Source organism: Onychostruthus taczanowskii, unplaced genomic scaffold, assembly GCF_017590055.1.
Source record: "Onychostruthus taczanowskii isolate IOZ18803 unplaced genomic scaffold, ASM1759005v1 scaffold65, whole genome shotgun sequence".
In the NCBI taxonomy this organism is placed as follows: domain Eukaryota; kingdom Metazoa; phylum Chordata; class Aves; order Passeriformes; family Passeridae; genus Onychostruthus; species Onychostruthus taczanowskii.
The window spans coordinates 4,065,370-4,090,818 of NW_024504233.1; the positions used below are offsets into that span (position 1 = coordinate 4,065,370).

The following is a 25,449-nucleotide window of genomic DNA, read 5'->3' on the forward strand; positions in this document are numbered from 1 at the left end:
AGGAAAAGCAAACAAGCAGATCACTTCCCTCACCTCCCCGCTTCAGGCAGGGTGGAAACCACGCTGAGTCATCAGCTCTGCTTTCCCCTCATCCCCCTCACTCTGCAGAAGGATTGTCCATGGGTTGGTGTTCTTGTAGATGCATGTACCAACAAAGTCTGGGATAACTTCCCTGAACAAGATCCAGTGGTCGTACAGCTCCTCAGCATCCTTGCCCTGCTCTGCCAGCATGAGCAGGGTGCCCTTTTTGCCTGCTGTAATTTGACAGCCCCTCCTTGGTTTGTGCTGAAGGTGAAGTCAAGACCCTTCTGATGCATTTCAGTCACTGAGATCAGCAGGACCACTGTGTCTCCTAGGCTCAGCTCTCTTGGCACTCCAGGCTGGCTTTAGCACAGGCAGGCTGGTGCTGCAGCAAGGGTTTTCTCCTCCCAGATGAAGCAATCCCACTCACTGTGTGTGCCTGTGGGGGTTAGGTTTGGCATTTTCTCCTTTTTCCTGCATGAAAGCTGCAGTTTCATGAGCAGGCAGGCTTTGTACCAAGGCTGTAGATAAGGAGGAACATGGTGTGTAGGGATATGCAGCTCCAGTATGGTCCTCAGACTCTGCAGCTGGTGAAAGGCCCCAGAGGAAGCATTTGATTTAGCATTTCCACTGGGAAGGAGCCACGAATACCTTGTTTCCTCTCTGCTCTTTTCCCACAACGCCCCAGGGAGTGGTTATGGAGCAAACCTTGAGCTTATCCCAGTGGCCCGAGACGGAATGAAGAAATTCTGTTGTGCTCTTGGTGTGTGTACTTTGTGGTGGTTGTTAAACATGTCTGTGGTACAGCTCAGCACAGATGCCTCAGGTGGGCTGGGAATGTCTCATGTGTTTGTTGTTCTGGTGGGTGCAGGTACACGCAGTTCCATCTGGATGCAAACAGTGTCTTCTCTCTGTTTACTTGCAGTGAAATAGCATCAGTCTTACGGGCCTGGCTCGATCAGTGCTCGGAGGATTTCAGGGAGCCCCCTGACTACATGTGTTTGCTGAAGTTGCTGGATTATCTGAAGAACAATATGCCCAATTCTGACATGGAGAGTAGGGTGCAGAACCTCTTGAAGCAGTTTCAGAACCAAGAAGTAGAAGCTGTTGGTGAGTTACCATTCCCTTCTCTCCCAGACTGTAAGGTGCCCAGGGATTTATGTGCAGTACATTTCACCACCTCTCGTGCTTATCAATAATATTGTGAGGCTCATCAGTGACATTTGTCTTGTTTTTTAAAAGGAAACCCAACCTCTGTGTGAGGGATGAAATAGTGTTACAGTGTGAGGTGCCTATGTCTGTTCATCCTGAGGGGGCTTGGGAAATCCAACACTTCTCTAATATTTAGCCAAAGCTTTGAGATTGCTGCAGCAGCCAACTGGTTAATTGTCAGCACACTTCCCATGTCACTGAGTTAAAACACACAGCTGCTCTCTAGCTGGGCTTCTCACTTAACCTGCCCCCCCAAAAAAAAACCCCAAACAAACATAAAACAGAGTTCAGAGCTGTGACAAAATACAGCTTGAGTCACAAGCTTTGTCCTGCAGCTTTTCTTCCTAGTTACCATCTTGTCTAAGGAAGTGCCTGTGGGTGTTTTTTCCTATTGGAGTGGCTGGCTGCTGGTATCCAAGGACAGAGGAAAATCTTACGTTACTGGGGGTCACAGTCTGCTGGAACAATAGTGAACTGTAGTCACACAAACGTGACACATCCCCGTATCCTGGTCAGAAAACTTCCTGGGGAGAGCTCACATAGGGTGTGAATGAGAACTGGAATCAGCTTCCAGCTTTGGTAGAGAGGTGAGAGAGAATAATTCATGCCATAAATGATAAAGGAAATGCCAGAAAAAAAACCCACTTTCATTCCATAAAAGTCACGTCTGCCGGATGCTCCAGAAATACCATGTCAATGCATAATAACTGTGACATGCCAAAATAAGTCAGTCATGGACAGAAAAAAGAGGAATGCCCAGAGCCCAGGCCTTTACTGAGCACAGGTAAGGGAACAGAATGGCTCAGATGTTGCTCATGCTGATGTTTCCTGGGTTGGGTTCCCCCAGGTCAAACAAGGAAAACTCATGAGAACTGTATTTGCGTTCATCTGTTCTTCAGAGCGAACAGAAGCTCCCAGCAGCCCTGCTTCTGTATTTGTTTCCTCAAGTGACAGCTGAAAACATTCTTTTTTGAGTCATAGGTGAGCCAGTAGGAATGATAACATTTCCTAAGTTGTGGCAGAATAGAGGCTGCTTATTAGAGTAAAATAAGAGGGCAATGAAATTAAGCTGTGGGATTTGCAAAAAAAGTTTTAGGATTGCCTTACTTTCATCAGAGTTCCATCATTGTACATTTTCTTTCAAATTTCCTGATACATTTTCTGCTATCTTTGTTGATAATTACTGTCCCAAAGCATTCCTGCTGGGTTCTGAATTTTGAAATTTGGGCTCTAATCCTACAGCTTGATTTGGGTAATCAAACCTCTGTTCTGTGCTGCCATCAGCCATGCCAGTAGATTAGATTGCAGTACCAGACAGGAAGATAAAAGCTGCTTCTGGCCTCAATTCTTGCAGGTTGAGCAAGCAAAACAAGGAGAGGCAGAGGTTGCAGGGTCAGGAGGGGCACGTGCTTGCTCTCAGTGCAGTCAAGAGGCAGTCAGACTTGGAGAGGGCTGAGTGGATCAGAGGGGTCCTAAGATGATGAGATACTTTGAGTTCAAGGGGATTCCAGCTTGTTGGAGAGTAGGGAAAAGACTGCTTAGACATCTGTGAAGGAGAAAAAGAGGGGTGAAAAAAGAAAAGGAAAATTTACACTGTGCTTCAGGACATCGTTTTAAGCATGCTGTGAGGTTTTGGGTAGGGCTGCAGCTCAGTGGTGAGGATTTTCAGTTAAATTTCAAGAGCCAGAAGGAAAAGGAGGTTTTGCAAAGCTAAAAGGAGTGAGATTCTTGTAGCAATCCAGTCCAAGTCCATTTAATTATTCAAATTGTTGCAAAACGGCCACAGAAAAGTAGTGCTAGAACAGAGGTCTCCATTTACCCCACTGAGTTCTGCCAATAAATTGTGCAATTCAAATGTACAGATGGAAATCAGCTTGTAGACACAACTTGTTACATCAAAACTGTAGCAATTTACATTGGTGATTATATTCTGTTAATTACTGGAGGAAGGAACAATGAAGTATTTTGAAAAACAATGATTCTCTATCACATTATCTGCTGTTGCTTTAATGCTCTGCTTTAACTAGGTATGAAGTCTTGCATAACACTCTTTGTTTTTGTAAATGAAATCTCACCAGTAGTAAACTCAGTACTTTGGTTGTTAGTCTTCAACAAGTCCCTATTTTTTTCTCCCTCCTTATGGAGTTACTGTTGCCTTACAGTAAAAGGAATTAGGATTTATTTTCAGGGAGTTTCTCTTTCTTCCTCCTCTACCATGGGAAACAAGGGCATATTTCTTGGCGTTAGCATTTTTTGTTCCCAACTTCTGGGAGGAAAAAGGTGACATGGCAGCAGCTGTGGAACCCTTTCCTTTCTGCACTGGCTCAGGTCCCTCAGTGAGAACAGTTCTGCTCTCTCACCTTCTCTCTGCTGCCCAGTGCAGATTTAGAAGAACCATTTAGGAGGATATTGTAGCTGCTCACTGTATTCCATTTCCTGGAAAAAACTCCCTGAGAGAAAAGGTGAAGGTTGCTGGAATAAACTCTCTTCAGTATAGCCCATGTAGCCACAAAGGGTGCCAGGAAATCTGGTATCTTTTATTTCTGGGTTGAAGTGCATTCCTAATGCAGTATGTTGGGGGTGTAACTGCAGCCTCATGCCTTTGTAGTTTGATTTTTTTTTTTTCAGATTGTAAATACTGAAAAACAGACTGGGCAATGTCAGAAAGGAATTTTTTGTTGGGGTGGTGGTGGTGATGTTTTTTCTTTTAGAAGAATAGTTAGCAAATGGGTCAGGCCACTTCTCTGCTAAGATTTGTTCTCTCTCTTTCTTTCTATTCCACCTTTCCTTTGCCAGTTTAATCTTCTGGTCATTTTTCTCACTCCAGTAGCACAGTGGGGCCATTACATCAGGCAGGGCCCTCGGGGCATTCTGCTGTAGTACAGTGATGTTGCAAAACAAACACCTGCATTGATTCATTGTTTGCTGTATAAATTCCCAGAGTGTTGTTTTCCATCCTGGCCAGATGGGTTTTGTAGCACTTCCTCCAGTGACCTGGTTGATGGAGAGGACATGGAGATCAGCAATCCAGAAGAATTCTCCTCTTTTCAGGACCATGTTGTGGCAGAACAGTTGACATACATGGATGTGGTATGTAAAGTATTGCATATAATACATATAATATAACTTTATAAAATAAGACATTTTTTTTTTAAAGTTACATTGCTTTAAGTGTAGGGTTCCAGAACAGGACTGCTGATGGGACATAGAACACAGCTCTGTGTTTATCCCAGATGTTTCAGTAATTAAGCTTTTCTCTTCTGTCATTTTGAAGGGTTTTTTTATTGGTGGCTTTTTTTTTTTTGGTTGCTTGTTTGTTTGTTTATTTGTTTCTTTTGTTTTGTTTGTTTGTTTTTTATGTGTAGCCTCTTTTTCAAAAGATACTGGCACTGAGGAATAGCACATTTTAACTATAATGCTACCGGGCTTAAAGATGTCTGGATACTCTGGACTGTAATGCACAGATTTTGCTTTGTCTGTGTCAATTCCCTTCTAAATATCATTATATTAAAAAAAATTATCTTGGTTATGCAGCTGATATAAAGGTGTCCCTTATTTTCCCAATATTGTTTAGCTGGCAGTCCTTTTGGGGCATCAAGCCTATAAAGAGTATGCCAAAGGATATTTTAAACTAAGAGAGAATCAATATTTACCTTTAAGTACCATATTAGATTTAGGTCAAATTTGTTCCCTAAACCTGTATTTCTGCTTGTGAATAAAAGAGATTTAGGAGGAAGCTGCTGGCTTACTACACCTCTGTTTCTCTCTAGATGCTCTTCAGAAGAGTTGTGCCCTACCACTGTTTGGGATCCATCTGGTCTCAAAGGGATAAGAAGGAAAACAAGAACCTGGCTCCAACTGTCAGAGCCACCATCACTCAGTTCAATGCAGTCACCAAATGTGTCATCAGCACTATCCTGGGCACCAGGGAGCTCAAAATCCAGCAGAGAGCCAAGATCATTGAGAAGTGGATTCATATTGCACATGTAAACCATTTATTCTGTTTAATGTTTTTTGGATGGGTGCCTTGGAGTGAAGGAGTTGGGAGAAAGGGATTGTGCACATTGGTCCCAGGCCATCTTAGCTCTAATTCTTTCTATTTTTAACTGGTTTTTTTTTGTGATGCCAAATGAATATTGCCCTTCCTCTCCTCAGTTCTTCCCCACCATGGAAATGGCGTTGATACTTGGCCATGCCAAAGCTTTGGAGAACTCCAGATAGCTGATATCAGTAGCTCTTCCCTTGTCCACTGCTGGAATCACTCCATTGTGGGCAGGAAGGACTTCCCCAGCATGTGGAGTCACCCCCTGTCCTCCATGTGCCTCAGCAGAGCTTCCAGGAGGATCTTGTAGCAGATTCCTTGTTTTTATAATGTTTTTCCTGATGAGGTGTCCTCCATGTGCCTCAACAGAGCTTCCAGGAGGATCTTGCAGCAGATTCCATGTTTTTATCATGTTTTTCCTAATCTTTGCAAGAAGGGGGTTTTTCCATGCCTGCTTGACATACCTCTAGTTTGCTAATTTCCTAGGATTAAATATTTTACTGTGGCCTTCCTAATTCCCCTTGGAGCACTGGGCAGCTGGCAATAAACGAGACCTCTCTGGAGGAGACCATTTCAAGCACTTCCATGTGGATGTGTGTTGACTGCTAAGAATCCCATGGATTCTTCTTGAGCTGTACAGACCAGTCAGAAAAAGCTGAAGCCAGAGGCTTTCCAGCCTTGGCAACTTCTGTGCTTCCAGAGGCAGCATTCAGTCCTGGCACCTGAGCTCTGGCTATTGCATGGTTCAGGAAGCATGGTATGGGGAAGGTCTTGGACCTCTCCTGTGGCACTTACATCTGCTGGTTTTTATCATCATCTGATGGATGCTTTATTGCCTGTGTGAAGGGATTAGGAAGTTGGATTTCCAGTTTCTACTGCAGATCTAAGTGGCAGAGGGCACCAGGTAAAAGAGCCTTTCTCCTGGGGCAGGCTGGGCAGAACTTCTTCATACTCCCAAGGCAGAAGAGAGGCCTGGGGGAGTCAGGAAAGGCACTGCCCTCATCCTACTCACTCTGTGCATGGAGAACTTTGTTCTACACCCTGCTGATTCTGTGCTTCTCCCTTTACTCAATTAATTAAGTGCTCCAGGTGTAGCATGAAACACATGAAAAATGTATGTGCACACTCTGCAGAATAATGGCACATGTACAGCAGCTGGGTGCACGTATACTTAGCTGCCCACTTCTGAAGAAAGCTGCTTGCTTTGTGCATGCAAATGAGTGTTTTGAATAGTTAGGTGCCTGAATTAGTAAATAATCCACTCATTAAAGCACTGTTATTCACTGATAACTAAACTTAGTAGCATGGAGTTCCACATTTGTTATCTCTTCACGACTTTTGGATCCATTTTCTTGGTTCAAAAGATAAACTGGATACTTTCTCTACTGCCAACCCTCTGCTCCACCTAGATCTAAGGTTCCTGAGCAGCAGCAGCCAGTTTCACTCAAACAATATTTTCTTTAAAAATAAAAATGAAAATGAAATAATTAATGTCATGTTATGCTTAAAATTTTTTAAATCAAAGCTGTTTCTGCACAGGATTCTTTCTGGTTTTCCCTCTGTGAAGGGCACAGCATGAAACAAAGTTATTAAAACCAGTCTTAAAAATTCTTGTGACATGTAAATGAAAGCTTGCTCAATTTACTCTGCAGTCAGTTGAACCACTGAGAACACTAAATCCAATATTAAATGGAATTCCTACTGTGCTCTAAATTACACAGCGTGCAGTTAAGTCAAGATAGTTCCACATAGGTTCTTCCCGTTCAAACTCCTGTTGTACTGGGAAGAAGGAAGAAAAGCTGGTAATTTGTGCCTCTAAATTCATGTTCTCCACAACCTAAATTTCAGGTTGAACAAAAAGAAAGGTCTCATTCTTTAACATGTCATTCTCTGGAGAAGAGCTGTTATGTGGCTTTTTTTAGGTCCCAAAGCCATGCAAAACCAGCTTTCAGTTCTAGTGTATCCTGCCCCATGATCTTGGTGTTTATATGACCCAAGTGTCCACCTGCTTCAGGTGCTGTCAGCCCAGGCTCCCTGCTTAAGCCACACTTGGATAAATGGAGTCTCCTGATTAGCACAGTTTTTTGTGGGTCAGTAACTGGGAGAGCTTGTACTCTCCTTGGCTGATCAGTCACTTCTAATGCATCTCATGAACAGAGATGCTGTTATATTAAGGTCTGACTTCTGCTTATGCCGAGGTTGCTTTACATTTGTTCAGTCCTACGAAGGAAATAAATAATGTCTGTTTTCACTTATTTAATAATAAACATTATTAGGGTAAGAATCAGATTCATAAAAATGTTGATAAGCAGAATTGGAGTTTGAATATTCTTTTCTCCATGCAGCAGTCAAATTGGCAGGTGTTTTGTCTGCTGGATTTGCATGTACAGACACCTGTGCTGAAGTTTGTGGTATCCAAGCTCTCGTTCTTGAGCCACCAGCAGATTTCCAGGAGTCACAGACCAGATTTTCCCTCTTGCTTCCCTCCACTTTATGAGGAATCTGTGCTACTTTTTTGAGTTTTTCATTATCCTTTTCCACCCAAGCTGTTGTCGCAGAGTAGCTGCACAAGAAACATCCATGAGCCAGTCTCTCTGTTCAGATTTGATCTCAACTCTGGAAAAGCTGGGAAGGTTTTTAACAGTGTGCACATACTTGAATAACAGGTTATTCCTTTGCATGTCTTTATTTTTAATTGACACTGAGATGATTGAGGGTTTACATTTTAAATACCACATATAAAGAGGCAAAGCCTGGTTTTCTCCCTAAGGGGTAAAAGGGGTTGGTAACTATAAAGAGCTTTTCAAGAAGTATAACCTTTGTGCCTTTCACCATGGCTCCATGAACTCAGTTCCACTTTTATTTTTACTTGGAGAACTGGAAGCTGTGACACCACAAATACATGAAAGTGAGGAAAACAAGCTCTAAATGCCAAAGCTTGTGAAGTGTTTGGTGGCTGGAATGGGGAGTGATATTTTTGATGCTCAGTATTTGCGCAGCTGCTGCTCAGCAGTGAGAATGTGTAGCAGGCATGACAGAGCTCAGCGAGAGGAGCACTAAGGTCTGTGTGGTGCTGACATCTAATGCTCCTGTGTTTCCAACCACTCCTTTCACAGGAATGCAGGATCCTGAAGAACTTCTCCTCCTTGAGGGCCATCATTTCAGCTCTGCAGTCCAACTCCATCTATCGGCTGAAGACCACCTGGATGTGTGTTTCCAAGTAAGCCTCTCCCTCAGTTCCCAAGGGCCACAGGCCTCAGTGCTCCTTCTCTTCATCCTCTCCTCACTCTTCCTGTTCTGTTCCTTCACTGACGTGGGTCTTGTCAGAAGAGCCTCCCATTCCTGGGAGGCTCAGACCCTTCCTGTGAGCTCCTCTTTCCTGTTGAGGGGACAGTCTGCCCTTGGGGATACTGGATTCTGTCCTTTTTAGCATATTGGGTCTTCCACTTCCCACTGTCTTTATGGCACTGACTTCTCACCCAGCTCATGCTCACCACTCCCAGGTCACCACGATCTCTGCTTGTTGTCTTCTCTGCCATGAAGTTTGAGGAGATCTAGGTTGCTACAAATCCTCCCAAGTCTTCTCCCGGTGCTGATATTTGCATATAATACATTCCCAAATTACAAAACCCAGTATTGAAGATAATATTTCTTCCAGGGGAACAATTTACTGTATTAATAATATTTATTGCCTGCCCTACAGATGCCAGAAGTTGCTGTCTAGAAAAGATGGTGTTCTCTCATTCAGTTTGGGGAAACCAGATTTCTTTGCCTTTGATAAATTAAAATATCACTCTGCTAGGCAGTATCCTTCTGTATTTCCTCTCCACAGAGGTGGGATTTTCCTTCTGCTGCCCTGTGTTTCTGATCAAAATATTGCCTATCTTGTGTTTATAGTGTTGGGCAAAAAACTACTCCTACACTTAAATGCTTCCAGCTTTCCAGAATGCATGGAATAGGACAAAAATCAAGAACTTGGGTTTTTCTGTTCCTTTGTATCCCCTGACCCACTCTCACACTGACAGTTCAGAGCCCTGCCCAGGGGCTGCTGATGGTGTTCCTTTGCTGTCAGATGAGGCCCGACTTTACTGGAAACACCAGAATGTCCCACCAAGGCTCCCAGGAGATGTGCAGCTCACACTGGGTGCATTTTGGTGCTGCTGTCTTCTATAAGTGGAACTGTTAATGACTGATGAGAAAGAAACAGAAACTTGATTGGATTTTAGAGTGCTTGCTAATGACATAAATGATACTATTTTTTCCTGTGCAGAGACATCCTGCTGATGTATGAAGAGCTGTCAGAGATCTTCTCAGACCATGACAATTACCTGACAAGTAGGGAGCTGCTGATGAAGGTGAGAACTGGTGTGAGTTCAAAACTTGTGATCTCAATCAAATCTGACGTTTAACCCTTTTTGAAACCAGCTGACAAAGCTCATCTCTTCCTCAAGGACCTTTCGTGGTGCTTTAGGGAAGAGCAGGCTGTAAAACCTGAACTTCTTGCTGGGCTGAGTTGATTTCCTTGTTCCTGGAAGAATCAATAGCTTTTTTGTCCTGGATAGCCACAACCAGCAGGCTTTGGCAGCGTGATCTGGGTGGACAGCAGGTCTTGCAGCCCCTCAGCCCATGAGGTCACTGGAGCAATGCCGCACCTTCAGCTGAGGAATCAGTCCAAGATGTTTATCCATTATCCTGTACCTTTCTTAGAACTAGGAAGCAGGGCTGGGAATTCTGAAGGAACAGGCTTCCTACTCTGTGGGTGGCCAGATGGACAACAAAGCAGGCTCTGTGTGGAGCAGTTTGACTTATGCACTCTCCTGGGTGAACCCCAGTAAGCTCAGGAGCCTAAAAGGGGTGAGGAAGAATGGCAGGGAAGGGCTGTGTTCTGCAAAAACTGAGGAATGTTTGTGGCAGGTTTTTTCCATCTACATAAAAAAGTTCTATAAACTCACTAAGCAGTTCATTCTTTGGCAGTTCTGTCCAGCCAGTCTGGCATTTGTCCCTCAGCCCCTTGCCTTGGGAACACTGTGTTTTGCTCAGGAATGGTGGGTGAACACATTCACATCTGTCAGTCTGTTTTGTTTACCATCCATTTATCAACATCTGTAGGTAATTTTTAAGGCAGGTGAGACCATAATAAGCATAGAGGGAAAATGTGTGTTCAGAACCGCCTATTTAACTAAATATTAAAAGAGAAAACAACTCAGACTGAGCCCAGACCTCTGGCTCTCAGTAAATCACCCTCCAGCTGCCCTGAGCAGATCTGAAAAACATTTTGGAAGCCGTGAGAGGAGAAAAATCCCTCAGAATAGCTAGAACCTCTCCCCTACTTTTCATCTTGGACCATTTGGAGGATTAATATCCACTGAATCCTCAAAGGCTTAGTTTTTCTTCACTATAAATAGCTCCTGTAAGGGAAGCCATGTTGGACCTTGCCTGTCCATCCTGCAAATCCAAGTGTGGAGCAAACAAAATGCCACTGGAAACAGATGGGTGGTGTGGAAAGGGAGCAGTGCTCTCTCCTCCTGAACAGACATTGATGATGATTTGTGACACAGCTACACAACCACTATAAGAAACACGTAACTCCAACATCCCCGTGCATCCAGGCAAATAAAGGCTTAAAGAACTATGGTGAAATATCTCATCCATTCATAGGAAAGCTGGAGCTGTGGGGATGGAAACCCATTCCTTTAATTTCCTGCATGGTTTTGGATTAGTCAGTAAGCCACAGACGCTGGATGTTGGTGTTGCAGCATAAGAAAAACAACAAAGCATTACGTAAGATGGAGATGTTTACTTGTAGCAGGCCTGATTAGGGAATTAACCAGAATTCCTCATGTCAGGAGTGTTGGGATAGAGCATCTGGACACCTGAAGCATGTTTGAGATTCTCTGATTTAAACTCCCAAGAGATTTTCAGCAGCTCTTGGCTTTGGCCAAAGCCATTGTGCAGCAAGGTTCCCTCACAGTCATCTTGGGTGATTTTTGTCCGAAATTCCCAATCAGCATCCGAGTCCCAGGAAATCAACATGTATGTAGACACACATGTGTCTGCACAGCAAATATTTTTTGCTGGCTTAACTTGACTGGCTAAATGTACTTACTATTTTGCATGCATGCAGTTTTCAGTTTACCACTTGGATCCTTCATTAATTGCCTTTAATTCTTTATCACCTCACAGGAAGCAACATCCAAATTTGCGAATCTGGACAGTAGTGAGAAAGAAAATCAGAAAAAGTCACAGAAACGACTGCAACTTCAAAAAAACAAGGTGTGTTTTGGAGTTTTCCTCCCCTCTTTGAACTCGTAACATGATTAACCCTAGCTGGTCAGTTCTATAAGAAGCAAAATCTAGAAAGGTCTTCACCAGAGTGAGTGGGCAGGAGGGATTGGTGGATACAAACGTGGTCATCACTTCCAGCTCTCTTTTTCGGTCCCACAAGAAAGAGTTCCATTATCTACTCTTGTTACATTTTAGAGAGAAACACAATTTCCATGTAGTAAAATATGTGCTGCTGTAAATCCTGGAGTTCTTGTGATAAAGAGAATTAGCTCTGGCAGAGCAGAACTCTCATTTACTTTCAAACATGCTGATGAAGCTTCTGACATACCAGCTTGAAAATTGCACAGGCTTCTACAGAGATTGCTTTGTAAAATGTGTCTGGGTTCCAGTCTGCTGGTGAAAATGGTTTTTGTCTCAAAGCTGGCAAAGACTTAAAAGGACAGGGGGAGAGAAATCTGGAATAGCAAGGCAACAGTGCTGAATATGATTTTTGTCTGTGTATTGTTTGACTGGAAAAAATACAGATCCTTCTGGATGGTAGAAACAAGTGTTTCCTTTGCAAGTGTAGAGCCAGCCTGAACTCTGCAAGTGCTGGCAGTCTAGAAGTTTAAAGTGTGACTAATTAGCATTAAAATGCAGTAGATGGCTGGGGAAGATGGTCATTTCTTGGAGAGAAAAAAATGGTGGCTTGATTGGACTTCAGTATCACAAGGTATAATCACACATCTCTAAGTAAAAATCCACAGGGATGAAGCAGAAGCTGCTCACAAGGCTGGCCAGGACCATTCCCCTGCTCCTCCTCTTGCAGCAGGTGACAGAGGGACCCTGTCCATGGTCCTCACTGCTTCTCCCAAAGGCAGGGTTTCCTGGGTTCCCACTGTTGGGAATCAGTGATGGCAATACTGATGGTAATACAAAACCACTGGGTAATACCTGTGAGAGCATCCTGGTCTCACTGGAATTGGATTTCAATTCTAGATTATCTAATGAAAATGATGTAATGAAAGAAAACATAATTATAGGACTGATGCTTGGTTAAGCAGATTACTTTAATTTCATTTTCTTACACAGGAGTGTTCTGGAATTCTAATTATTCTCATTTTTCAGTCCATTAATCCAGCACTGCTCTGCTCACTTGCAGGGAGTGATGCAAGGCACAGTCCCTTACCTTGGCACCTTCCTGACTGATCTCATCATGCTTGACACAGCCCTTCAGGACTATGTTGAGGTAACTTGGGGCAATTTTTTGGAACCCTAAATACCCTCCCTGCCTTCCCAACTGAGTTTACTTGTTTCTGCATCCTCTCCTTCTGCAGCTCTTAAAATCTGTTTACAAAAGAAAAGGAAAGCAATATGCAGTGTTATTAACTAGAACTTGTATGAATTCTTGTGCATTTATCTCAAGGTACAAGTCTGGCTCTTGTCTGATCCCTTCTCTTTCCTTCCAACAGGGTGGCCTGATCAATTTTGAGAAGAGACGAAGGGTAAGTTGGATGTTCTGTGATTTTTGGTTTTTTCATACCCTCTGGACAAGGGCATTTGTCTTTAGCAGCTGAACCAGACCTAGTGGCAGGAGATCTTTGCTTTCCAGAACACACAGTTAGTAAATATCTTCCTTCTCCTGCAGGAAACCCTTTGTAGGTGAAAGGCTGCAGAGAGCAAACCAGGTACAGAGGAGGCTGTCAGTCTCTCCTTTTGGCCTGATCCTTGTTGGTCAGAGATAAATACTGTCCTGTAGGAGTAAAAGTGCTGGGGTTACCTTGGGTTGAGTGAACTCAGGCCAAATTTCCATCCTGGGGCTTGAAAGCAGAGCTGGACTTGGCTGAGGTGGAGCCATTTCCTCCCTGAACTGCTCAGTAACCTGCCCTAAACAATCCAGGGTTATTCTGGCAGTGTGTGTACAAGTGCAGTTACAGAACAGCAGCACACTCTGGTCACATGCCTTAAGGGTAGCATTCTGCATTCCTCTGGAGCAAGTGGGAGTGCACATGATGCTTCCTTGGGAAAAAATCCCACCTTTATTGTTAGAAAAGTGGTTCTTGAAATAGTTACTCAACTGAAACTGAACTTCATATCAAGCCAACTTTGTCCTGGATTCCTCATTGTATGAATGAATATAATCTTGTTTTCTAATTAGACTTTCTATGTGGTTATTTATTTTCTTAGGAATTTGAAGTCATTGCCCAAATCAAGCTCCTGCAATCTTCATGCAACAGCTATTGCCTGATACCAGACCAAAAATTCATCCAGTGGTTCAGGAGGCAGCGGCACTTAACGGAGGAGGAGAGGTAGGTCCTCAGTGCAGCTGGCAAACCTCTGTTCTCACCCCCCACACACCTGGGCAGGGCAGGGCAGGGACATGCAAACACTGGAGAGTTTTAAAACCTGTTATAAGGAGGTGAAATATCCCCTTGGCCCTGGTAAAATGCAGGCAGAGCAGTGTTCCCCTTTGTGGTGCTGCAGCCTTCTGTGAGGTGGGAACAACTGAAGGACTCTGGGATTTCTTGAATGTTGCTGCTGTGAGATGTACAACTAAATAACACTGTATAACTAAATGACACTGTACACCTAAATGACATTGTACAACTAAATTACATTGTCTGCAAATACTCACTGCTGGCCTCTGCCCTGCAGTTACAGACTCTCACGTGAGGCTGAAGCAGCTGCTGATACCAACATCCTGTCTCCAAAATCCCAGAAAAGCATGGTGAAGAGGATCAGCACGTGAGTATGATGGGGCAGAGGGGTTTTGGGGTGGGAATAGGGACCTGGATGACTCAAACAAGCAGTGCTCATTTAATCAGCTGCAGAACCTGGCTGGGGATCCACAACCCTGCATTGCTTTAAGGAGAAATGCAGCCTTGTGGCTGAAGCTGTCTCTTTGGGTTGCTAGAACAATAATGAGGATTATTAAAGGTAGAGGAGACTAAAATAAAGAATCCTTCCTATGGTGTCAAAAAAAGGAACGATTTTACTGATGGATTATAATTCAGTACCTGTTGTGTAATAACTTCGCTGAATGCAGCGGGACAACAGAGTAAAGGAGGATAAAGTCTGGTCTATTATTAGTCTGAATTGCTATAGGCATGCAAAAATTCCTTGCAGGATTTTAATATGAAAATTAAGGTTAGCAAAAAGGCATTTGATAGTGGAAACTGCCTTCCAGCTGGAGAAGGAAAAAAAATCATAGGGACATGGTCCAATTTGGTGAAATACCACAAAGATTCAAACAGTACAGGGCCATGCAGCTGGACATGGGAAACAAGAGGCTGGCAGTGCAAAGTGCAGATCTGCCCTTTCAATGTGTTTTGCAAATGAATACTGTAGAAAAGCAGTGACACCTCTCTAAGCTGCATTAAATCAATAACTGCACGCTGATGCTCCCTGCTCCTCCTCTTGGTGGGTCAGACCAGCTTGTTTCCTCTGACACTCCTTTCAAGTCACTTGACCTGCATTTAGGAATGAGTCTTGAAGAGGGAGAGGATTTAATTTACACTTTATGATCTCCTCATTGTGTGCATCTCCAGCCTTCTAGAGAGAACCTGGTACCTGTGGCACCCTAGTAGAGAAATTGGCAGTGGGGTGAATTTGCCCTTTGAAGCCCTTATTTCTGTTAAATAAGCCTGAAAATGTGGAGTGTTCTAGTGGGGCATGATCTGGTTGTGGCCTTGCAGCTGTGGGCACTCTGGGTCAGGGAGGTTTTGTGTTAGCCTGTAACAAAGCCTCTGGACAAACTGTGTAAACACCACAGAGGAAATGACAACAACAGGCCACTCCAGAGAGGAAAAAACTCCAGAATATAAGAGTTCTGCACCAAGGGACAGCTTTGCTTAGCCCAGTTCACACCGGCTTTAATGCTTTCTTTCTTTCTATACCAGACTTTTTCTGGGCACTGATGTGTTCACCCCACCCAAAGAACAACCCCTGAAGAGCTCTCCTGTAGGAGGGAGCTCCGGGGAAAGCACGGATTCAGCCAGTGTTTCGTCGTGTGAGTTTAATCACTCTGAAACTGAGGATGTGTGTGTGACTCCCGTCTCTAGTCCTGAGGACCCTCTGAAAAAGGTACAGCTGAGGCCTCTGCATGCTGCAGGCAAGCCCAAGACACTTGCCCAAGGCTCTTGGTCTTGATTAAAGCATTGGTTTTAGTGAAGTGGAGAGAGAAATGTGTAAAAATGGAAGTCATCCTGTCAGGGTTCTTGCACAATGTTCTGTGTTGTCCCTTACCGTGGGTTTGTTCCTGTCAGGAAGCTTTTGAGCAAGGGAAAGGGAGAGAAAGGCAAAGGCTGAGCAGGGAAAGGAAGGGGGCAGTTTCAAGGAGAGTGGCAGAAAGGAGGGGTGTGTGTATTCCCACTTGTGTAAAGGCTCTCAGCTGGAGCAGCAGTGCCTGTGACACGCTCTGCTCCTTCCCAGCCGGTCCCAGTTCCTGGCTGGCCGCCTGCAGCCTCATGCTGTTCCTTGGATCTGCTGCCACCTCCTGGGCTGCTCTTACTGCGAGGCTAGAGCATCCCCAGCAGGACAGAAACTGTCATTAAAACGCTGTAATCAATCAAGTGAAGTTCAGTGGTCAGTTCAGGAGGCGAGGAATCCCCCTGCCAGCAGGCTGGGCAGAGTGTGGGTGACTGAGGTTTTGTCTGTGCCTTCTGCTTTGTTCCTCTGGCACAGTGACACGGCCAGACACACCAAATGTCCCCTTTGTGACAGCACTTTCCTTTCTGTTGTGCAGATCTCTGGCTACTCCTTATCCTCCTGTTCTCCTGACTCTTCCATGAGCACGCCTTCCTCAGGGGTGTCATCTTTACCCTTGTTCCTGCTGGCCTCCACCGACGACAAGAGCTCGGTGGGCTCTGACAAGGGCTACGACTCCGACAAGGGCTCCATCAGCTCCGACAAGGGCTCTGGCTCCAGCAAGGGCTCCATCTTTGACACTGGCTCAGGCTTGGACAGTGGCTCCATCCCCTCCAGGGACTCGGGCTCGGTGCAGAGCAGTGGCCCCAGGGTGCTGCCCGTGTACAACCGGCAGAGCGAGGGCTCGTGCATCATCCGGGTCAGCATGGACGGGCTCCACGCCAGCGTCTACAAGAGCATCCTGGTGAGTGCCACGGCTCTGGGCTGAGCAGCTGTGTCCACGGGGGGGGACTGACCCATCACTGCGCTTTGAGAGCACCCCTTCGCTGAGCTGGCTCGTCAAACCTGGCTGGAAAGGGAAAATGGCACATGGTGCCACGCAGAATGGAGCCTAGTGGGAGTGAGGTGTTTTGAAACAGCTTTAGGGAAGTTTCTGGTCTGGAAATGGGAGTTTGTGTTTTGTCAAAAAGTTCCAGGTGAAGCACTGTGGGCACACTGAGGTTTTGACATAAGATGGTACATTTTCCCTGCAGCAGCTTTCCCCAGGAGCTGGTTTCTGGAAGCTGCAGGGGAGGGAGCTGACATGCCCCTTAATTCCACAGCTTCTCCCGGTGAAGAAGGGAGAATCTCCCTCCTCTTTCCAGACCAGCAGCCCCAGAATTCAGGCATTTCCCTCTCTGCTTATTCCACAGACACTTCCCACTAGTGCCACTGGTTCTGGACCGGGGGTGATGTGGCTCAGCTCAGCTGGGGGGAAACAAAACTGGGGTAGTTCTCAGCATCTTCAGTTCTTGATTTTAATGGTCTCACTTCTCCAAATCAGGCCTGATGCATTTGGCTGCTGGTGAGACTGCAGGAGGCTCTGGAGGAGCTGTGTCTGCTCCAGATGCAGTTCCTCAGCACACAGCAAACCCAGCTACAAGGCCAGAAAGCTTTGCAGCATGTCCAAGGGAGCGCTTGGCGCAGGAGCCTGCAGCAGCAGCTGGGGCAGCTCTTCACAGGGGCTTTTGTGGCTGGTGAGAGGGGGTCTCTCAGAGGGAGCAGACACTGGGATCATCTGCTGTCTCTACTAGTACTGTACCTGTGTCTGCTTGAACTAAAAAGCCACCAGCTCCAAATGTCAAAAACAGCCACCAGCTCCAAATGTCAAAAACTCTAAGTTTAGTATCTGTCAGCACCTGCCCCTTTGTTACTGACCTGTTTTTTCAGTTCTCTGACATCTCTTCCAAGAACAAGCAGTCAGGTTTTTGCTAACTACTAAATCACGAGAGTGAATGAGGAGAATCTCTCAATGCACCTTATCTTTCCAGATAACCAACCAAGACAGAATCCCTGATGTCACCCAGCGAGCCTTGCTGAAGCACAACCTCGAGCCTGATGCAGTTGAAGATTACGAGCTTGTGCAGGTCATCTCTGAGGACAAAGGTAGGGAAGCAGAACTCTGCTGCTGCCTGGAAAGTTCTGTTGGATTTCAAAGGGAAGAGCAAAATGGGAAGCATTAGAAATGCCATTGACAGGTCACAGCTGCCAGTGTGAACGCCCTGTTGCTCAGGGGTTGTTTCTGTCAGCACAGCCCCGTTCCCACAGGCAGAGCCAGCTCCTGGGATGCCAGGCTGACTTCATGTGTGCCTTGCAGCCATAGAGTGACCACAGGATCTTGGGTGGGGGTGATGTTCTGCCTTCCTGGGACCAGGCCCCCGGATCCCACCCATCATCAGCCTTCTCTGAGAGTCTGCCAGGGCCTCTGCTGGGCTGAGCATGGCCTCCCCCTCCTGTCCTGCTCCCTTTCCTGCACAAGTTGCTCCCAATGCTGCTGTGGCAGAACAGGGAGATGACCCTGCCCACACTGTCCTGCTCCCTGTCCTCTCCCAGCTTTCCTGCTGCTGTGCCCCCCCCACTAAGGCTGCTCTGGCCCTTTCTGCAGAGCTGGTGTTCCCCCGCGATGCCAACGTGTTCTACGGCATGAACAGCCACGTCAACTTCGACTTCATCCTGCGGAAGAAGGCAGAGCTGCTTGGCTGAGGCTGCACCTGGCGCTGCCCTCCTGGGTTACGGGAATCTGTCGGCATTCCCTGTTGAAAATGTGCAATTGGAGCAATGGGCAGCCCTGGTGCAAAGGCTCCAGGCTGCTGCATTTGTCTTGAGGACACCCCATGAGCCATCTCTGTGAGGAAAGGGTCTCCTCCATGCCAGTATTATACAGAAGATCACCTGAACTTATTTTTATAGAACTGAAGCAAGTTTTGAGTATGTCTGCCTGAACCAGCCGAGAATTTTTTGCACTTGTTCTACACCAGAGAATGACCCATTTTGGATCTTGATTCCAAAGAACTTTAAAATGAATGAACTGCACTTGTCTTTGCATGAACATCATGAATGGGACAAACAGACACTACTTTGTGTTGGATGGAGGTCTTAATGTCACAACAGGGTGGTTTCCCTTGGACTTGGTTAAGCCACGGACCAGAACTTGGTGCCTTTTGTGTGCACTCCCATGTGATGGATAGATGTTCTCCCAATGTGCAATTCCTCTGCTGGAACTGAAATCTGAACCTCTTCAAAAGCCATAAGTAAGACGCTGGATTGTAAGCAGCCCTGATTTGAGACACATGAAATACAGAGGGTGGTTCTGCTGGAAGCACTGTGCATCCCTGCGCAGCTCTAGGAGTTGTTATCCAAACAGCTTAGGATTCTTAAGGATCATTAGTTAAAACAGAGTTTTATCCATGCCTGGGCCTTGTACCCCCAGTTCTGTGGCACTAATTTGCAACACTGGGCTCAGGTGAGTTTTACACTACATTTGGATCTATCACTTCTGTTTACAGGTAGGTGAAACAGACTGACTGCAGGTCTGCTGTACACCCAAGAGTCCTATGGCAGGTCCCACAAGCCTGATGTAGGTCATAGCCTGAAAAATTTATGAATTCCAGTTGTTTGTTACAGGGTGACAGAGGGCGGGTTTGTTACTGAGCCTTAACCTTTGCCCCGAGTTAGGGCAAAACTAGAAGTTCAGTTTTCTGTGCTTTTGGTGTCTGTACAGGGCAGTTCCTTGTGTACATAGCATAGCTCCTACTGTATATAGTACTGCTCACTCAGAGGGTGTATGGCAGTGTTAAGCTGAAACATAAATGTTCTGGATTTTAAAATTACACTTTGCAAATGTTTATATATGTTATGTTTTTAACTGCTTACCTGTAATCTTTATATGATAAGTATATAAATTGTTTTTCATTAATATTTGCCTGGAATCAGTCAATTTCCTTTTATTAGTGCATGTCAGATGTGTAAAAACACCTCACACCACTTCCCTTGCTGTCACTTTCTTCAGCCTCTCCACTTTTACTGGTTTAACTTCTCAACAGCAAAGCCAAAGCCCTCCCAGTGCATCAGGCACGCACACAGCCTCCGAGAGACAGGGATATTTGGTGTGCTATTTCTTGAAGTTTCAGCTTAAAGATTTCCGTAACTGGGTAATTAAGACCGCACACCAATTTTATGTCTTCTGCGTGAAATTATTCTCTTTTGAGCCACTGAATGACTTCTGAGGCCAGATAATACAAAAGAAGTGCTTTTGAGTGTATCCATTTCTCCCCATTGTCTCAGTCATGGTGTTTTTCCTCCTGTTCTCCCAGTCATTACCTTGTTGTGTTTTCCCCTCCCTGCACACAATACCAACATGAACAGTTTACACACTACAGCCCCTTCTGCCATCTCACAAATCACTTCAGCATGAGGGGGGCTCCTAAAGCTGCCCACACGTCTCACACTCAGTCCCTGAACTACAGCTGCCCTGGCCACTTTAAGGCCTCTCGTGTTACACTAAGGAAGACAAAACAAAAAGTACCTGAATCTGATTTTTAAACTACCTCAGGCCACAAAACCCAGCACCAGGACCTCACTCCATTTCCTTCAGGATCAATGCAATCTACTGGTGAGTTTGGAATTTCACATTCCATATTGAGAGCACAACAGCACTTTCCAGTCCTTAACCCAAAGCAGAGACCAAACTGCTGGTGGGTTCCAAGCAGTTCCTATTGCAATTAATCATTTTTGGGGCCTGCCACCTTGTGAAGAAGCTGCCAGAAGGCTGGTTCAAAGCTGGTGCTCCTGCTCAGTTTTGAAACCCATTAGCTGAGTCAAAAAAAATACAAAGTTGTGTCGGGGACCCAAGGTTGTGTCTAAGGCACTGCCACATTTGGCCCATGGTTGTACATGTCAACCAGGTAATGAAGAACACTCTGTTGTTCAATGGAGGGAACCTGGCCCTTGAAAGAGAAACAATGGACTGGTCCATGGACAGGAAGTTAGCCTGTGGAAGAGGAACAATACTCACTGGAGCTGTGGCCAGCATGGAGGGGGTACCATGAGCGACTGTGGCCTCATCTCCCATGCTGGCCACGTGTGTGATGATGCTGTAACTGGAAAAACTCCACTCCAGAGGAGGGGATCCAAGGCCTGGTTCTGAGGTGGAGGGGGTGAAGACTTCAATGTCCTTCCCACAGGCCATGTGGGCTCATAGAGCAGGAGACCTGCAGAGGAAGCAAGAGGGACTGTGAGGAAGCAATGACCCAGGCTGTGTGTGGGCCCATGGGGCAAGCTCCATACTCACCAGGTCGTGTGGGCATCTGCTCCCACATGGACACCAGCAGGAACTTGGCTTCCAGGTGGGAACTGCAGAGTGGGCACCTGTATAGAGCCAGTGACTCCATGGGAGAGGGACACAGCCAAGGATCCCTTGAGCTGGACTTCCATGAACCCCCAGTTAACATTCAGGGTCAGGCTAGAGGGGGCTTGGAGCAACCTGGTCTAGTGAAAGGTGTCCCTGCCCATGGCAGGGGGTTGGACTGGGTGACCTTTAGAGGTGCCTTCCACAACCCACACCATTCCAGGACTCTCCCACACAATGAAGAACACACAGAGCTGCTCATCTTGCACCAGGTTCTATGTATTATCAGACCGGCTGACAGGTAATAACATGTCTTCTGCAGCAGAAAGCACAACATTGATCAGTAATGATTCAAAACAAACAAAAATTAAAACCAAAACCCCAGCCACACATACTCAACACACAGATCTGCCAGCAGGTGAGCCCCCAGATGGCAATTCCAGGAGGGAATCCTCCCACTGCCCAGAAGCTCAAGGTCTGTGCCAGTATAGTCCGTGATCACCTGGCCTCTGAGAAAGGTTTTTATAAAAAAAATAAACACCATATCCTGCTGGCATGTGAGCCAACAGCAAAAACATCAGAACTCATCCAAAACACAGAAAAGTTCACTCCTCACATGAAAAAATATCCAGGCAAGTCGCCCTTCCGTCCTGTAACACACAATTCTATCGGGCTGTTTGAGAGAGTAACGTTGCTGTAGGTTCTTTTGGTTTTAGAAGGAGAGTTTGTAACCTAACTTCTTACATTTTAAGTTCCCAAAACTCCTACACTTGCTTTTATGGCCTGAATAAACAGGCCTGCCAATAGGTTGTGGGGTTTTGTTTTCCTGAAGGACTAAGTTGAGGCAGGGGTGAAGCAGGACACGACATGGACCAACTCTGCCTGCGTTCCCTTCAGGCAGTGCAGAGATAAATCCAGCTACCCCCCCTTGCATGGCTTCCATGACTTCAGACATTCCAAGACATCTGTTCTGGATCCAGAGGCCTGTTTAGATGGGATGCAGCAAGATTATAAATGAACTGATGGGAAGCCAGCGCTGCTTTTGTACAGGAGTGTGACGGGGAGAAGACACGACAGAGGAGCACTGCTCTCCTGCATTGAACATTTTGGGGAAACATCTTGCTTTTGACAGGGATCCCTTTGGAAAACAAACCCAAATCCCCCAGATGCTCAGCAAACAGGGTGGTAAAAGCCTACAGACCTACAAGGAGTAACAGTGAGGGAGCAGCCCAGGTACAGCCATCCCGAAAGGCACTGACATTTGTACACCTCTATATATTAATCTTTATAAATACAGTGTTCTACACGAGGAACTGTGGAACGACTTAATTCCAGGCTGGTTTCTTCTAACAAAAGCTTGCCAGGGCTTTTGCTTGGATCTGGAACGCTTGTTCTTCCTCCTTGGTGTCCCACCCTGTCCTCGGCGGCTGGGCAGGTGTCCGGCCCAATCCCGCACACGGCCCTTGGGAGTGGTGGGAAGGAGACCACATGAAGAGCTGCTCTACAACTTTCAAGGGTGAAAAGCTAAAGTGTGAGGCAGGTTCAGCTGACAACAGAGTCCCGGGGAGGTGGGCAGTCATAGCTCATCCCTGGATGACGGCGTGTCCAGGGACGACTGGGAGGGCAGGGCGTCCTTGTTCTGGGCGTCGCTGTGGATCTTGCCCTGCTGCCGGGACTTCCAGGAGTGTGTTCTGTCCCAGTCCGTGGACACGGTCTCGTTGTCCCAGATGGTGGAGGTCTCCGTGTCGCTGAGGTAGCCCGGCTGCCCCGTGTAGTGCGTGGGGTAGACGAGCAGGGGTTCTGCTGAGAAGGCCTTCAAGTCTCTGGGCTCGTAGTACTCCATGTACTTCGTGCTACGGAGGGGAGAAACACCGTCAGGAACACAGGAACCCTCACTGGTGCCACGCTTGTCCCTGGGAAACATGGGAGCAGACTGGTCTGGGAGTGGGAGTAGGTGCTGGGGTACAGCCAGAACCACATCCTTACAACCACACACACCTGTACAACCAAAGCCTGCTCCCAGAGACACACAAGTGTCTGCAAGCCCTGCCCCAGGCATTCCCCTCTGTCACCTCCTCTGACCTGTGCCAGGACGACAAAACCAAGCACCACAAGGAGTCCCCACCAACCAGGCCACCAACAAGATCTGGTTTCAGATCAGTCAGTGAGACCCAGCCTATACTGCCGAGCCACAGGGGGACTTACACAGGGTGCTTGTTGTACATGATGGGCAGGAATTCATCCACGGGCAGCATCTTGCTGAAGGGCTCAGCCCCGATGAGCTTCTGAGCCCCGTGGAAGGAGATGGCGTAGCCCAGGGTCCAGTAGGAGTAGTCAGCTTCCACCAGGTTCCGGACGTTGGGAACGGCTCTCTCGGGCTCCTGCACCTGCATCCTCTTCCGGCCGATGTAGCTTCAGGGGTGAGAGGATCAAGGAGATGGGACCAGAGTGAATCCGTAGCAATTAGGACAAGACTATTCGTGTCAGCCAGGCCAGGGCAAAGGGCCAATCCCAGAAGCAATCCCTGACCCAGCTCACCGATTCCTATCCTGCACCACTATCCAAGTCTTAACCCAGTGGGTGGGACAGCTGTGAAAGGCTTCCTAAGGGAGCTGAGTCTGAGGCTCAGGACTGAGCTGTGCTGGTTCCTCTGTCAGCATCTCCAACAGCTGAGGTCAAACACCATTGTCCACACCATGGGCAGGGATGGTGGCCTGGCAGCAGCCACCCCAGAGGGCAGATCTGTCGTGGTGGGAAGAGCTACCAAGAAGACTGTGCCACTGTCCCCTGCACTGCAGCATCAGTCTGCCCCTCTGCCACGCCCCAGCAGTGCTGCCCACCTCCCCACGTGCCCAGGACCTCCCAGAGGAGCAGGAACTTACATCAGCTCCCAGTCTAACTGGGCTTGCTCGATGTCGTCCATCAGCTTCATGAGCTTCCTCTTGAACTGGTGCTCGAAGCGCACATCGTCCTCAATGACGAGCGTCTTCTCCAGGCCCCTGCTCACCACCTGAAACACGAGGGCTCCAGCGTGAGCAAACTGGCACCCATGGGTGCCCTGCTGTCACTGGGGCCACCCTGACCTGGCACTGCCTCCAGACCACGCAGGCTGGGAGCTGGAGAGCCACCCTGTGACATACACATGATATGCCAAAGCCACTGGATCTTGCTCCTTGCTCCATTCTCAGATGCAGAATAAGGGGAAAAAAACCAGGAGTGTTTCTTTAACCCCGTTTGCTTCTTATAACATTCTTGCCTTTCTTCTAAGCAAGCTTGACCCAGGAAGGATACTGGATGGACTGCAGAAACAGTCATGAAAACGTTCTGATAAAAATCACTTGGAGCTGAGGGCAAATGAATCACAGAATGGTTTGGGTTGGAAGGGACCTTAAAGCCATTCCAGGTCCAGCCCCTGCCATGGGCAGGGACACCTTCCACTAGCCCAGGTTGCTCCAAGCCCCATCCAAGCTGGCCTTGGACACTTCCAGGGACAGGGCAGCCACAGCTTCTCTGGGCACCCTGTGCCAGGGCCTTAGCACCCTCACAGGGAAGAACTTTTTCCCAATATTCCATCTAATCCTGCCCTCTGCAGTGGGAAGCCATTCTCCCTTGTCCTGTCCCTCCGTCCCTTGTCCCAAGTCCCTCTCCAGCTCTCTTGGAGCCCCTTTACGTACTGGAAGGGGAAAGGGGAGGTGTGAAAGATGAACACTGCATTCAAGAAAACCCCTGCAATCCAAGGAAATCACTTCATCCTACACTTCCAGAAACCTGGGCTGGATCCAATGCTCTGCACCAGGACACAGCACCTTCCTGCAGGACCCTCAAGGCACCCCAAAACCCTCACCTCCTTCCAGATGTAGTAATGGCTCAGGAAGCAGCCGATCTCTCCTCTGGTCAGGGGCCTGGAGGAGTAGGGGTCCCGGTACCCTGGCAGCATTTCGATGCTGAGAGCTTTCAGCTGACTCGTGTTCAGTGCTCTGGGAAACACAAAGTATTTATCACCACTGCAAAAAACAATTCAAGCCAGACACAGGCACAGCATGGGGAATGCTGCTGATGTTCAGGGAAAAGCCACACCTTGAGAAATTCCTACACTTGTTTTGCTCAAAAACACAGAGTAAAATTAACTTCTTTATTTACATCTCTAAATCAAGCTAATAAACTGTATCCTTAACTCTGCCAAAGACTTTTCATGGGACCATCAATTATCTTTTACTCTGCCAAAAACTTCCTGTGGGACCATCCACTTGCCAGGTACTTGGCTTTGGTTAATTTTCTGAGGCCTTGATAGGATCCCAAGTCTCCAATACCACTAGATGGTACGTGGGCTCCTGTCTCCCTGATGCCTTTTTGCAACTCACAGACTCAAAATTTCTGC

At 46.7% G+C, this 25,449-nt stretch overlaps 2 protein-coding genes across 4 annotated transcripts in view; one reads left to right on the plus strand and one right to left on the minus strand.

Moving 5' to 3' along the window:
* The window catches only part of RGL1 (ral guanine nucleotide dissociation stimulator like 1), a 53,568-nt gene extending 33,928 nt beyond the window's left edge, over positions 1-19,640 (plus strand). Inside the window, exons 5-18 of the mRNA XM_041420717.1 lie at positions 947-1,131; positions 4,199-4,323; positions 5,004-5,219; positions 8,392-8,495; positions 9,546-9,630; positions 11,459-11,548; positions 12,702-12,788; positions 13,012-13,044; positions 13,727-13,848; positions 14,195-14,284; positions 15,439-15,622; positions 16,284-16,649; positions 17,716-17,830; positions 18,330-19,640. Of these exons, the coding sequence (XP_041276651.1) occupies positions 947-1,131; positions 4,199-4,323; positions 5,004-5,219; positions 8,392-8,495; positions 9,546-9,630; positions 11,459-11,548; positions 12,702-12,788; positions 13,012-13,044; positions 13,727-13,848; positions 14,195-14,284; positions 15,439-15,622; positions 16,284-16,649; positions 17,716-17,830; positions 18,330-18,427 (1,900 nt within the window). The 3' untranslated portion in view covers positions 18,428-19,640. The remainder of the gene's footprint in view (positions 1-946; positions 1,132-4,198; positions 4,324-5,003; positions 5,220-8,391; positions 8,496-9,545; positions 9,631-11,458; positions 11,549-12,701; positions 12,789-13,011; positions 13,045-13,726; positions 13,849-14,194; positions 14,285-15,438; positions 15,623-16,283; positions 16,650-17,715; positions 17,831-18,329) is intronic.
* Positions 19,641-21,332: 1,692 nt separating this feature from the next.
* Positions 21,333-25,449, minus strand: part of COLGALT2 (collagen beta(1-O)galactosyltransferase 2) — a 47,025-nt gene continuing 42,908 nt past the window's right edge. For all 3 annotated transcript variants that reach the window (XM_041420720.1, XM_041420718.1, XM_041420719.1), the window contains exons 9-12: positions 24,916-25,048; positions 23,954-24,081; positions 23,277-23,483; positions 21,333-22,924 (exon numbers count right to left, since the gene is read on the minus strand). In XM_041420720.1, coding sequence (XP_041276654.1) covers positions 22,648-22,924; positions 23,277-23,483; positions 23,954-24,081; positions 24,916-25,048 — 745 coding nt within the window. In that variant the 3' untranslated portion in view covers positions 21,333-22,647. The remainder of the gene's footprint in view (positions 22,925-23,276; positions 23,484-23,953; positions 24,082-24,915; positions 25,049-25,449) is intronic.